Source organism: Mesoplodon mirus (assembly GCF_964341445.2).
Source record: "Mesoplodon mirus genome assembly, chromosome: 2".
NCBI classification, from domain to species: domain Eukaryota; kingdom Metazoa; phylum Chordata; class Mammalia; order Artiodactyla; family Ziphiidae; genus Mesoplodon; species Mesoplodon mirus.
In genome coordinates, this window is record NC_138977.1 from 57,138,669 (window position 1) to 57,153,304 (window position 14,636).

A 14,636-nucleotide genomic window follows, 5' to 3' on the forward strand; every position below is an offset into this window, starting at 1 on the left:
ATGTTGTTCTTTTTTTGTTAAACAGTGAGAGCAAAATAACTTACCGGAATATAAAGATAAGAGCTGATGAGGATGCCACTAATGGAGAAAAGGGGTTATTTTCACAGAACCAGTATTTTTCCCCAGCCCATCTCCATTTGATGTCGATCAAAACATACCATTGGCCATTTAGTTAAACAAATTTTAAAAATGCGTTATGCTTGTGCACATACACCAGTTACTTTATGTACAATAAAGGAATGGGGAACGGGAATACGAAAGAATAGAGAAACTATACTGTAGTAGTCAGGGTGTGGTGGAACCAAATTGCGGTTTTCTAATTGAAAATGTCTTCTTGGCCTGGAGGAACAGAATTCTGGAGTAAACTAGCAGGTTCCCTTTTTAGTAGACACCCCCTGTCTGCTGCTGGAACACATCAATTGTATCTTCATCCTCCATTTCCAACTGTGCAGGTGTGTCTGTTTCATTGATTGGCTGTCCATCAAATCGGAATCTGATCTGCCTCACTGACAAACCCTGTCGTTCACGATAAGCTTTCTTAGTTTACTAAGTGGTGTATGCCTCTTAATCTTAAACTGCACCACAGAACCGTCCTGCCCCGCCACCTTCAAATTAATATGATCGTTGTTCTCAGTCTTGACTCCTCCCTTGGGCTTTTCCTCTGCAGTCCCCTCAGGTGCCGCTTCACAGAAGAGGAACTAGATCCGCACCGAAGGAGCACGCAAGCACCACCTGGAGCAGCAGAAGAGGGAGGCGGCAGCGGTGGAGAAGGCGGAGGGTGCCTCTCATATGTTGTTTTACGTTCCGTTTGTTCAAAGCGTTCAGTGACCCAGAGAAGGCCCACACTTTGCATTGCGTCGGTTGGCATGTCTCTTAGTCTCTCTTAAGTTATATTCTCTCCTCCTCCGCTTTGTTTTTCTTGTCATGAAGGCTCTAAGGTTTTGAAAAACATTAGATTGTAAACTACTTGAAATAATGGAAGTGTATCCTTTATCTTTGTATCTTCCTCTTTATTACCCAGGGCAGTCCCTGGAATTCAGCAGGCTTGGTATTTGTTCTTGTACTGTAGGTACTTCTACAAAGCCTTATGTTTTATTCAGATCCTCTGTAGAATGTTGAGGGAACTGCATCTGTTTAGGCCTAAACCAGGGTTTGTTGGTACCGACTTGAACATCTAGTCCTCCTGTCCCACACTTTTGTTCTTTATCATCTTATTCAGGGAACCATGTCCTTGCTTTTGAGCAGCACTGTGGTGGCATTCTAGAGGACACATAGATGAATAAAAGGTAATCCTGGATCCCTGCCTTTGAGAAGCTTAAACAACTGGTAACAGGTAGACTGTCAGAAGGGGGAAAGCAACACTTTGTTTCACAATCCATGATGATTTCAGTGTGTGAAGGAGATGCCTTAGCATCTTTTTTCCCCTCCCCCCATAATAAAACAGAGAAGAGAGACTTGTACCTAGAAGGCACAGGCCTCACTGGAAACAGAGTTCTTTCGAGATCTGGGCACCTGGAGTAGGGCCAACTCATTTTTGATCAGACTTGCATGTAAATAGTGAGATATGAGGCCCAGCTTTATACCCTCTGCTGTAACAAAACCTGAAACTGGATTTGGCATCTTGTCTCAGGCCTCCATACTTTATTTGTTGGTGTCAGGGAAAGACTTAATCTCTCCTTCCATGTTTTAAATAGTAGGAATTTTGCTGACTTGCTCTGGCTGCAGGGCACTTAGTTGCATGCCTTCTTGACAGGCTGCTGCTCCAGCTTTCTTTCCAGAAGTAATATTTTCCAGCTCTCAGACCTGCCCTCTGACCCTGAGTTTAATGGGGAGGTGGAGTGATGGAGTCTGCTCATTTTGGTTAGAAAACTTACTGGCTTTGATGGCCCCAGTGCAGAAGAGCCAGCTGCCTTTACTTCCTTTAACTCAAAAATTATTGGGGCCACTTTTTTTTTGTGGTACGTGGGCCTCTCACTGTTGCGGCCTCTCCCGTTGCAGAGCACAGGCTCCGGACGCGCAGGCTCAGCGGCCATGGCTCACGGGCCCAGCCGCTCCGCAGCATGTGGGATCTTCCCAGACCGGGGCACGAACCCGCGTCCCCTGAATCGGCAGGTGGACTCTCAACCACTGCGCCACCAGGGAAGCCGGGGCCACTTTTTAATTGTAGAATATTTGGAAAGTATAGAAAAGCTCAAAGAAAGAAATAAAAATTGCTTGTAATCCCACTATCTAGAAATAACTTTTGTTAATGTAATCATAATTATTCCAGTCTTCTTCTCCCCAAACAAAAATGGGATTATGGGGTATTTTATTTTATATTATTTATTTATTTATTTAAAATTTTATTTATTTATTTTATTTTTGGCCTCACTGGGTCTTTGTTGTGGTACACGGGCTTCTCATTGCGGTGGCTTCTCTTGTTGTGGAGCACGGGCTCTAGACACACGGCCTTCAGTAGTTGTGGCACACGGGCTCAGTAGTTGTGGCTCATGGGCTCAGTAGTTGTGGCTTGTGGGCTCTAGAGCGCAGGGTCAGTAGTTGTGGCGCATGGGCTTAGTTGTTCCGCGACATGTGGGATCTTCCCGGACCAGAGCTCAAACCCATGTCCCCGACACCGGCAGGCGGATTCTTAACCACTGTGCCACCAGGGAAGCCCTAAGGGGTGTTTTAAATTCTTTATGGATATTAATTCCTTTAACGAAGTAGGGAGGGGCAGAGTGATGGGAAGTTTGTACTGGCTCCTTGACCAAACTATATAGTCAGCTTCTTACGAGACCTCTTTTTAAAATTTTATTTATTTGTATTATTTTTATTTATTTATTCATTTATTTTTATTGAGGTATAGTTGATTGATGATATTGTGTTAGTTTCAGGTGTACAGCATAGTGATTCAGTTATATATATATATTCTTTTCCATTATATGTTATTACAAGACACTGAATAAGTTCCCTGTCCTATACAGTAGGTTTTTGTTGTTTATTTTCTGAACCCTCTTTTTGACTAGGCCTCCACATTGGGCCTCATCCTATCTTCTGCTTGCCCTGCCCCAGAATATTGCTAAATCAGTTTAGTGCATATCCTTAACCCTTGATAACTGATCAAGTTCTGCATCCCCCCACCCTTGATGTATAAATCCTTGAGGTGACTTTAGCAAGGACTCTCTTAGGTCAGTTTAGCAAGAATCCCCCTATCCTTGATGTCTCCTATCAGTAATTTTCTATCCACTGACTTCCTCACTCTGTTTCTTGGCAAAAATCCCCAGCTTCTTTGCTGTCTTTGCTTTACAGCTATCTTTGCTGTCTAGACTTTGCAATAGTCTTGAACAAAATCATCCTTACCATTTTAACAAGTGTCAGAATTATTTTTAAAAAATTTTTATTGGAGTACAGCTGGTTTGCAATGTGTTAGTTTCTGCTGTACAGAATAATTTTTTTTATCACTTCTCACATCAGAATCATGGGGTTTCTTTTTTTTTTTTTTACATCTTTATTGGAGTGTAATTGCTCTACAATGTTGTGCTAGTTTCTGCTGTATAACAAAGTGAATCAGATATACGTATACATATATCCCCATATCTCTTTCCTCTTGCGTCTCCCTCCCATCCTCCCTATCCCACCCCTCTAGGTGGTCACAAAGCACCGAGCTGATCTCCCTGTGCTATGCAGCTGCTTCGTACTAGCTATCTATTTTACATCTGGTAGTGTATATATGTCCATGCCACTCTCTCACTTCGTCCCAGCTTACCCTTCCCCCTCCCCGTGTCCTCAAGTCCATTCTCTACATCTGCGTATTTATTCCTGTCCTGCCCCTAGGTTCATCAGAACCGTTTCTGGTATTCTTAGGCTCTTAGTGTTCCAAGCTAAGGACTTTTTTTCTTCAATGTTTATTTTCTTTTTTGGCCCCTTACCACTGAGAAGATAAAGAAGTGAAATGTTTAAAGGCAAATCAGAATTAGCTTTGGGGATATCTGGCTCTCAGGCTCTGATTTTGCATCTCTTAGGACCTCACTGGGCTCAATGATTACTGAAACTGCATTAGGGTTCCTACTGTTGGGAGTGAAGGTGGAGCTGTAGAATCATGAAGCTGGAAGGGACCCTAAGAAATCCTTCAGGTCAGCCAAGTATTTTTACTCCCACTTTACAGATTAAGCTACTGTGGTCCAGAGTCTTGTCTAAGTTAAGCAGCTAGAATAAAGAAGGTAATTTATTTTCTTTAAAAAGAAATGGCATTGTGACTTCCCTGGTGGTCCAGTGGTTAACATTCTGTGCTCCCATTGCAGGTGGCACGGGATTGATCCCTGGTCAGGGAACTAAGATCCTGCATGTCACGAGGCACGGCCAAAATAAAAATAAAAATAAAGTATGCTGCTTCTGATTTTAAAGAAAAAAAGAAAGAAAGAAAAAGGAAGTGGCATTAAATGTCCTTCCCCCCCCCTTTTTTTTTTTTTTTGTAGTATGCGGGCCTCTCACTTTTGTGGCCTCTCCCATTGCGGAGCACAGGCTCCAGACGCGCAGGCTCTGTGGCCATGGCTCACAGGCCCAGCCACTCCCTGGCATGTGGTATCTTCCCGGACCGGGACACGAACCCGTGTCCCCTGCATCGGCAGGCGGACTCTCAACCACTGCGCCACCAGGGCCCTCTGATACACGTTTTTGAGAGCATTTTTTGAACAAGTATTTGCACATGGTAAACATAGTGGAAAATAAGCCTCCCTTTTACCCTGTCCCCTGTTTCTTTCTCTGGAGGTAACCACTCTTATCACCAGCTTCTTATGTACCCTTCCAGAGATCTTCCAGCCACACATGAAAATATGTGCCCTTTTTCTTTCTTTTTCTTTCTTTCTTTCCTTCTTTCTTTCTCTTTCTTTCTTTCCTTCTTTCTTTCTTTCCTTCTTTCTTTCTTCCTTTCTTTCTTTTCTTTCAAAAATCATACTAGACCTATTTAGTTTTCTTTTTTTTTTTTTTGCGGTATGCGGGCCTCTCACTGTTGTGGCCTCTCCCATTGCGGAGCACAGGCTCAGCGGCCATGGCTCACGGGCCCAGCCGCTCCACGGTATGTGGGATCTTCCCGGACCGGGGCACGAACCCGTGTCTCCTGCATCGGCAGGCGGACTCTCAACCACTGCGCCACCAGGGAAGCCCTAGTTTTCTTTTTAAATTAAAATATATATATGGGATATTGTCTTGTCTCAGCATATAAAGTTTTGTCTTATCCTTTTTTTTTTTTGCGGTACGCGGGTCTCTCACTGCCGTGGCCTCTCTCGTCGCGGAGCACAGGCTCCGGACACGCAGGCTCAGCGGCCATGGCCCACGGGCCCAGCCACTCCGCAGCACGCGGGATCCTCCCGGACCGGGGCACGAACCCGCGTCCCCTGCATTGGCAGGCAGACCCTCAACCACTGCGCCACCAGGGAAGCCCTTGTCTTATCCTTAATGACTGCATAGCATGCCATTTGGATTTGTATATAATGTTAGAATTACTTTGTCCTTTCTCAGGCATAGAGTCCACTGGGGGGGGGGGAAATCCTTCCATCTTGAGACTTTCTAGTTTTTAGTTTGACTATTCTGTGCCTCTTTAAGTGGAGAATGGTAACAAATCCATCTTCTAAAATGTTTGTGTCTGGTCTGCAGAGACCCCAAAGATGGAAGGCCCTTGAGAAGTCCCAGTTTCTCTAGTTTTGCCATGTAATACAGGCCATTCAGGTTGGAGGCTTACAGTTTTCCTCTTAACTTTTAAGACATGTTCCATTTTGTAGGAGTTTGGAAATATTTGGATGGTAGCTGATCCTTTGGGAAAGCAAGTGACTATGTAGTTGACTGTAGTTTAAAAGTTTCCCCCTCACATTCTTTCTCCCTTCTTTTGTTAATTGAACTAGCTAAATAAAATGATAGGACAAATTTCACACATCTGAACAAAAGTTTCCACAGTTTAAGGCAGCTCTAGGGCTTCCCTGGTGGTGCAGTGATTGAGAGTCTGCCTGCCGATGCAGGGTACACGGGTTCATGCCCCGGTCCGGGAAGGTCCCACATGCCGCGGAGCGGCTAGGCCCGTGAGCCATGGCCACTGAGCCTGCGCGTCCGGAGCTTGTGCTCCGCAACGGGAGAGACCACAACAGTGAGAGGCCCGCGTACCGCAAAAAAAAAAAAAAAAAAAAAAAAAAAGGCAGCTCTACCTCATAATTTCAGGCCATGAAACCTCATAGCTGGGTCTACCTGCCAGTAGCCTTGCAGCTACAGGCCTTGCTAGTAAGGGCCTGATTGTCTCTGTTTATTTCCAGTTCAAATTCTTGGGACAGAGACTCAAGCTCAGGACAACTTTTCACAGCAGACCACAGGTCCAATGAGTCAGGGTGATGGTCTCCTGCTTCCCCCTCTAGCCAGCTGTGTGGGGAAGGAGACACTGGGATCTCTGCCTCATCACCAGCAGCTTTGTCCTCATGGGCAAGCTGCCTAAACTGTCTTTTGTTTTTTTTGTGGAAGATGGGCCTCAATATTACCCCTTTCAGAGGGTTAATTTTGAAGATAAAATTAGATCACACATGTAAAACTTAGTACAGTTCTAGGCACAGAGCAAGCTGAGAGTAAATGGGAATTATCATTATCATTATTATGGAAAAGACACTGTAGTAGATGCTAGAGATACAGAGATAAAAGTCATAATTCCCCAGGCTGGGGAACACAGGAAAGTCATCTTTATCATGACGGAGACGGAGAGCTTGGCCCTCCCTGTGTAGGCTATACAGACATAGACATTTAGTTCATTTGGGCTCTCTGCTGTATTTACCCATCCATCCATCCATCCATCCATCCATCCATCTCAGAGTCAGACTTCAGATGTGAGATGGTTTCTTGGGTTTGCATGCTTATTTGAACTGAAAATTGTGTCAGACTTATTTGTCATAGGGAACCCTGATTTGGCGGTTGTCTGACTCCATTTCTTACTGTGTGACTGGGAAATACTCCTTAATCCAACCTATCTTCGGTTACCTCATCCGTTAAAAAAAAAAAAATAGAGATACTAATAGAAGGTAACACAGAGTTGTGAAATTAAGGCCCCCAGCATACAGTGTTCAATAAATGGTAGCAATGGTTATTAACATCACCTATCATTTACCGTGATAAGTGACTCGCCAGGGGCAGAGAGCAGACTATCTCGAATTACTGTAGTTGTTATTGATGATTGATCAGCTGAGGGAGTGGGGATCTGGAACGACCCCAAAGTCTCATCAAGTCCCTCTACTCCCTCTTATAGCACTGATTGTACTAAAAATGTCCTTCCTCTTCTTTTCCGGAGAAGCCCTCACCCAGTGCAACAATAAGGGTTCCAGCCTTTCTGTCCCTCAGCTTCTGAATTGTACCTCATGCTCCGAGGTGCTGGCTAGAGTCTGCTGTGACAGATCACAAGTCCCTCTCCCTTCACTCCTGGGGATTCTTTTCGGAATCCCCATCCCAACCCAGGCCTGAATCCCAGGGATCTCACCACTGCGCCTTGCCAGCCATTGGGGCTGGCACCTCTGGATCACTTTCCGTCCCTTACACTTTAACTCTGTTGGATAACCCAGGAGCGAGACCAGACCCCAGAACCTCAGAAGGTCATGAAAAAGGTCCTTAGAATTGAGTCCCAACTCCTCATTTTACAAGAAAGTAAACTGAGGCCAGAGAGGGAAAGAAACTTATGCAAACTGATTAGCAGACGGAGACTCAAATCTGGGTCTCCTGCTCCCGACCCGAGCGAGTCTGCCCCTCGTGGCCTCTCTCCCTGGGGGCGATCCCAAAGCCAGGGCGACGGCGGCCATCCTGGTCCTCCCGGCTCTGAGGAACCCTGGCCGTACCGTTCGCGCCGCAGTTGGAGGCGGCTCGGCTCCCCGGGGACTGCGGGGCTACCCTAAGGCTTGGAAAAGCCCCAGTGAGCGCCCATCGGGGGAAGAGGAGCTCCGGACTGCCGGGGAGCAGAGGAGTGAAGGGAGTCGCCCGGGGTGGGAGTTCGGGGACTGGGTGGGCAGAGACCTGGCTGGGGTGTGGAGAAAGACCTGGGAACTTAGCGCCTGGAGACCACTATTGGGCTCCTGCGGAGGGAGAGCGGTGGCCGTCCCAGCCTGCAAGTCCCGCCCCACCCCCGGCCTGGCGGGTACATCGGCCCCGCCCCCTGGAGTCCCGTTCTCCCGGCAGCCGGCGCCGAGCACAGTAAGCTGATCCCTCCCGTCGGCCGCAGCCGCCGGTGCAGCGCGGTTGCCGAGCCCGGCGATGCGTTAGGCTGCGGGCCCTGGCCGCCGAGGCAGCATGGCCCGGCCCGTGCAACTGGCGCCGGGCTCCTTGGCGCTCGTGCTCTGCAGGCTGGAGGCGCAGGAGGCGGCGGGGGGCGCGGAGGAGCCGGGCGGGCGTGCGGTGTTTCGCGCCTTCTGCCGCGCCAACACACGCTGCTTCTGGAACTCGCGGCTGGCGCGCGCCGCCTCGCGGCTGGCTTTCCAGGGCTGGTTGCGGCGCGGGGTGCTGCTGGTTCACGCGCCTCCGGCCAGCCTGCAGGTGCTGCGCGACGCCTGGTGCCGTCGGGCGCTGCGCCCGCCGCGCGGCTTCCGCATCCGGGCGGTGGGTGAGTGTGGGGCCCAGAGGGGAGGGCGCTCCGCGTGAGCTGCGGGACCGAGCCCCGGCCACCGGGTTGCGTGCGCCCGAGGCTCAACGCTGGGGAGCGGGAGGTGGCGGTGGGGGCCGAGGGGTTGGGAGGACAGACTGAGTGGCTGGAGGAGGGCCGTACTCCTAAGACATTCCCTCTTGCTGGCACACAGGAGCTTCGGCCTCTTAAGATATGCCTGGGCGCTGCCCTGAGCCGACTCCAGTGTGACTCCATTCCTCAACTCTTTCAGCCAGTGGAGTGCACAGGGTCCTGGTCGAATGAACTTTCTACTTGCAAAAGTGATGCTCTAGGGAGAGAGGTTTTGGGCCCGGGGAGACAGAGTTGCGGTCAGGAGACAGGGGCCTCTGTCTCGGCTCCATGGGGGTGCTTAGGAAGGGTGCACCAGGGGCTGGCCAGATTCTACCGATTGTGAACTGGCTTTTTAAAATAATTAATTAATTAATTAATTAATTAACTTTTGGCTGCGTTGGGTCTTCATTGCTGCGTGCGGGCTTTCTCTAGTTGTGGCGAGCGGGGCCTACTTTTCGTTGTGGTGCGCGGGCTTCTCATTGCGGTGGCTTCTCTTGTTGTGGAGCACAGGCTCTAGGCGCGCGGGCTTAAGTAGTTGTGGCTCACGGGCTTATTTCCTCAGCAGCATGTGGGATCTTCCCAGACCAGCCCGAACCCACGTCCCCTGCACTGACAGGCAGATTCTCAACCACTGCACTACCAGGGAAGTCCATTTGTTTGTTTGTTTCAAATGACAGACTAGGAGCGGACTACAGGCTGTGGTTTTCCTGCCCTGCTGTACTGGATGCTGTGGTGGTCTTGGATCAGGGCCTAGCGGAAGGTTTGGGGTTGTTAACTGCTAGGGAAAAAGAAATAACAAATGGCGCTGTGGACACATCCCATCCCATTACCTAAATAGAGAGAGTTCCTCCTTTCCAATCTTTTCAGAGAGCCCGTTTGTTAGGAGACAGACAGCAGCTTTTTGCTTGTATAATATAGCTTCTCATTTGAGAACTTAAACCACTGCACCGCCAAGTGGTCTCTGTTAACCTACTAAACTCAGGTGGGTGTCAGCTCCTTGTCACAGGCTGGTTCTGTCTGCATTTATTGGGGTGGTGAGGACCATTTGATGGTGTGCTGTTGACAAGTCACCAGTTGTTCCAGCCCCAAATTTTGACTCCTACCAAGCAACCCCTCTCTGTCTCAGCCCATAAATCATCCTAGGAGGAGGGGGAGGAGAAGGAACAGCAAATAAAAAACATTTGTTTTAGTCCCCAGGTGTAAAGCAGCAGGGTAGCATGAGGCACTTGATGTTGTGTATTATCTAGTCAGAGATGACGTCTCCACATCCCAGGTCAGTGAGGTTACACCTTGGCTTCTCACCTCTATGCATCCAGTTCTATGTGGTACCTCTACCCCCGACCCCCACCTTTCTTCCCTTAAGCGCAAAAAAGAGCTCAGTTGCAAAGCCACATGCACACATTTCACTTCCTTTTATTTGCAGGAGTGAGTGAAGAAAATAGGTTTCTGGCGTTGACAGCAGTGAGCCAAGTAGCCAAGCCAAAATTCTTAAAGGGGAAGGGGTTTTTCGGACAGACTGGATGAAAAACTCTTTACAGTTCTGTGTCCTCGGGTTTTTCTGGTTTGAATTAGTGGTTGCATTCTCTCGTTCCCCCACCCCCTTTCAGAGGGTGAGCGTAGAGTACATTGCAGAGAGGGAGTGGGTGGGCTTGGGGTCTGGACCTGAGGGTGAAATAGAGAGGGCCTGTGCTAAGCCAGAGGCAGCCGTGATGCCACCACCTGGGGTCCAGCCAGCAGTGGTGAATGCTGGTTCCTGGTTGGCCCTGTGTTCTGCCATCTGAAAGATGCAGTGGACAACGTGAACGTATTATCAAGTACTCTGATTCTCCACCCACTAGGTAGTGCTGCCTTATTGCACAATTCAGGATGTGATGGACACTGTAGTCGGTGGAATGTGCAATACAGTGGTCTTTGCACTGGGTCATCTCCCCTGATGTGGGGCTCTTGGCAGGAATGATTTTGAGGTTTTTAACAGAGTCCTGATAAAAATTTGGACATTTAGCTGTAATTTGTACAAAACCAGCTCTTAGGACATTTTGAGGAGCAAAACAGGGAAAGATCTTATTTGATGCTAGTCGGTGGATGCACATGGGGAGGAAGGTTTGTTTTGAATAGAGTTGCTAATTACTACTCTCACTTGGGGGTCCTTGGGTCATATCAAAGGAGAGGAGGCATCAGTGCAGCTCTTGGGTCATCTTAAGAGTCCCAGAAGGTGCTGAAGGCAGGAGGAGCTGACTTCTCCCAAAGAAACTGGAAGTTTCAGTCTGCTTGCTTTCCCAAATCTGGCATTATTGGCTTCCAGAGGCTAAAATGGGTTTCCAGGAAGGCAAGGAAGAGCAGCTGAGAACTATTGCAGGTTCTCATTCCACTCTTGCTGTTACTTTGTGGGAAAGAGCAAAATTCTAGAAAAAGACAAAAGAATCAATTTGGTCAGATCAATTTGGTCTCTTTGCTATAGATTTTGTTGTTGTTTTGTTTTTTAAGGCTCACTCCTACATAAGAGCATTTGGGCGTAGGGAATGTTGCTTATCTGCTCAGAGAAAATGCAGGGAGGGGAGGTGGGGTGGTCATCAGCTTTATAAACCCACTGTGCTCCACGGGTCCTTCTCCTGGGCTTCTGGACCTGGGGCTTATGGAGGCCTCATAAGATATGAGGAAGGAGCGCCGTGGCCGAGCAGACAGGAGCAACCTGAGCCCCAGGGACAGACCTGAATTTAAGGTCTGCAGGACTTTATGTTTTCTCCATGTTTTGTGCCTCTTCTTTCCCTCTTCACTTTCTCTACCTCAGCTTTACTCTGATGAGAAAAATAGTTTCCAGGCTGACAGCATTTCCCTAAAAAGGGGACAAAGGATCTTTAGCAGGATCACCAGGAGCTAACTCTTCTTTTGTGCTCTAGTCCTCAAGTGTTTTCTGTTTCTCTTTTTTTTTTTTTAAATTAGCAAATGACCTTAACAAATGAAAGGGTTGAGCTCTGGAAGCTGGAGGGAGTCCTCTGCTTCCCAGGCTGAGCCACTGCAGGTGGTACAGGTGGGGGACACCTGTGTGTGTTTGGGTGAATCAGTTCTTGCTAGAGGACCACACCCACTGGGGAGTTGAAAGGTTAATCATGGCCTCCTGGGGTAAGGGAGGGATGGCTACTTGGCCAAAGTAGTTTGTTCCTCGAAATTTATAGCTGAGGTATCCCCACTCTTTTAGATGAAAGGCTCAGTGTGGCCTTTCATCTTTTTTCATTGAAAGAAAATAAAAATAAAAATGCCTGTGGGGAGTTCCCTGGTGGCCTAGTGGTTAGGATTCTGGGCTTTCACTGCCGTGGCCTGGGTTCAGTCCCGGGTCGAGGAACGGAGATCCTGCAAGCTGTACAGCGGGGCCGAGAAAAGAAAAAAAGAAAAAAGCCTGTAGCTTCTTCAAAATACTTGCTTCATTAATGTATTCATCTGCTAGGTACTGTTCTCATTTTTTTCTGTGTTTTAATGTATCTTTCTTTTTTTTGTTTTTTTTTTGTTTTTTTTTTGTTTTTTTTTTGGGGGGGTTTTTTTGCGATACGCGGGCCTCTCACTGTTGTGGTTTCCCCCGTTGCAGAGCACAGGCTCCGGACGTGCAGGCTCAGCGGCCATGGCTCACGGGCCCAGCCGCTCCGCGGCATGTGGGATCCTCCCGGACCGGGGCACGAACGTGTGTCCCCTGCATCAGCAGGTGGACTCTCAACCACTGCGCCACCAGGGAAGCCCTTAATGTATCTTTCAATTAGAGTTGCATGTGTTCTCAGAGAAAATGGAGTCGGCCTGTTTATTTCATATTCAGTTCAAGAGGGGATAGTTGAGGGGCTTCCCTGGCCGTCCAGTGGTTAAGAGTCCACGCTCTCACTGCATGGGGCACGGGTTTGATCCCTGGTCAGGGAACTAAGATCCCACGTGCCACACGGTGCTGCAAAACAAAAACAAAAACAAAAACAAGTGCCCAGGAAGAGTAGAGGCCAATCACTCTTTTATACTAGGTATAAATTTCAGAATCTATTTTGGGATCTTGTTTGGGAGAAGAACAGCTCAAGGGTACCTGGTGCCTGATGGTACAAGAGTTGGGCAAATGACTTATCCTTATCTGATTTGGGGAGTGTCCAAGGGGAGTGTGTAGAGATGCTGAGCAGAGGGAATTGTCCAACTCCTATTCTTCCTTGTTTCTGAAGTCCTATCATGAATTGGCAGTAGGGCATTCTGTTGGGTTTAGTAGCTAATGGAATTTTTAAAGTGAAATTTGCATTTAGTGAAATGCACAAATCATAAGTGTAGCATTTTATGCATTTTTCAAGTAATATACATGAGTGTAACCCAAGTTTCCAGCAGGATTTAGAACATTACCATTACTCTAGAAAGTTCCCTCTTGCCCCCTCCCAGTCAGCTCTTCCCCCACCCTCAGAAGTAACCACTATTCTGATTTTTTAAACCGTAAATTAATTTTGCTTGTTCAAGAGCTTCAAGTAAATGGAATCATATACTATGTACTCTTTTGTGTGAGGATTCTTTCACTCAGCTTCATGTTTCTGAGATTCATCTCTGTTGCATTACTAATTTGTTCCTTTTTATTGCTGAGTAGAATTCCATTCTATTAATATACCACCATTTATTCATTTACCCCTAGATGAACTCCTGGGATGTTTCCAATATGGCTGTTATGAAAAAGCTTTTATAGGGCTTCCCTGGTGGCGCAGTGGTTGAGAGTCCGCCTGCCGATGCAGGGGACACGGGTTCGTGCCCCGATCCCGGAAGATCCCACATGCCGCGGAGCGGCTGGGCCCGCGAGCCATGGCCGCGGAGCCTGTGTGTCCGGAGCCTGTGCTCCGCAACGGGAGAGGCCACAAAAAAGAAAAAGCTTTTATGAATATTTGTGTACACATTTTTTAAGCTTTTATTTCTTTTGGGTCCTTACTTAGGAGAGGAATTGCTGACTCATTGAGTGGGTTATGTTTAGTTTTATGACACCTTTTTCCAAAGTGGTTGTACCATTTTACACTCCTACCCATGAAATGAGACATTTTGGTTGCTCCACATCATTGTCAACACTTGATGTTGTCAGTCTTTCTAATTTTGGCTATTCCGGTGGTATATAGTGGTATCTTGTAGTTTTAATTTGCATGCCCCAAAGATTTTCTCCTGTGTTTTCTTCTAGAAGTTTTATAGTTTTATGGTTCAATATTTACGTCTATGATCCATTAGAGTTATTTGTGTGAATGGTATGAATTGTAGTTTGAAGTTTTTGGGGTTTTTTTTGTCATATGGGTGTCCAGTTGTTCATGACAATTTGTTGAAAAGACTAGCCTTTCTCATTGAATTCCCTTTGTAATTTTGTTGAAAATCAGTTTACTATATATGTGAGGGTCTATTTCCATTCATCTTGAGTCTATCCTTTCACCCAATACCGTACTTACTGTACCTTTTAGTAAGACTTGAAATCAGATATTGTGAGTCCTCCAACTTTGTTCTTTCTCCAAATTGTTTTGGCTACTCTGGGTTCTTTGTTTTTCCACATAAATTCTGGAATTAGCTTGTCAATTTCTTAAAAAAAAGAAAAAAACAGCTGAGATTTTAATTGGGATCGTATTGAAACAATAGATCACTTTAAAGTTAGATGCAAAATTCATCCTGGTTTTCCCCAAACTGCCTTGGTTTTAGAAATGATATTCTTGCATCTTGGGAACCCCCTCCATCCCAGGCAGACTGGGATGATTGGTTACCCTTATTTGGGGAGAATTGACATCTTAACAATTCATGAACATGGTATAACTCTGCTTGAGTGTTCTTAATTTCTCTTGGCAATGGTTTGTACTTCTAAGTGTACAGGTCTTGAATATATTTTTTAATTTATGTTCCTAAGAATGTTTTTGGATGCTATTATATATAGAATTACTTTAAAATAAACTTTTTATTTTGGAATTATTCT

The 14,636-nt window shown here is 46.9% G+C and overlaps 1 protein-coding gene and 1 pseudogene across 2 annotated transcripts in view; one reads left to right on the forward strand and one right to left on the reverse strand.

Annotated features, from left to right (window-relative positions):
- Positions 1 to 178: 178 nt before the first annotated feature.
- Positions 179 to 853, reverse strand: LOC309815814 (small ubiquitin-related modifier 2-like; annotated as a pseudogene). Its single transcript has 2 exons — positions 802 to 853; positions 179 to 682 (listed from the first exon to the last, which is right to left on the reverse strand). The product of its transcript is annotated as a small ubiquitin-related modifier 2-like (transcript).
- A 7,398-nt stretch (positions 854 to 8,251) lies between these two features.
- STOX1 (storkhead box 1) overlaps positions 8,252 to 14,636 on the forward strand; it is a 51,208-nt gene continuing 44,823 nt past the window's right edge. The window contains exon 1 of the mRNA XM_082630591.1: positions 8,252 to 8,590. Coding sequence (XP_082486717.1) covers positions 8,281 to 8,590 — 310 coding nt within the window. The 5' untranslated portion in view covers positions 8,252 to 8,280. The remainder of the gene's footprint in view (positions 8,591 to 14,636) is intronic.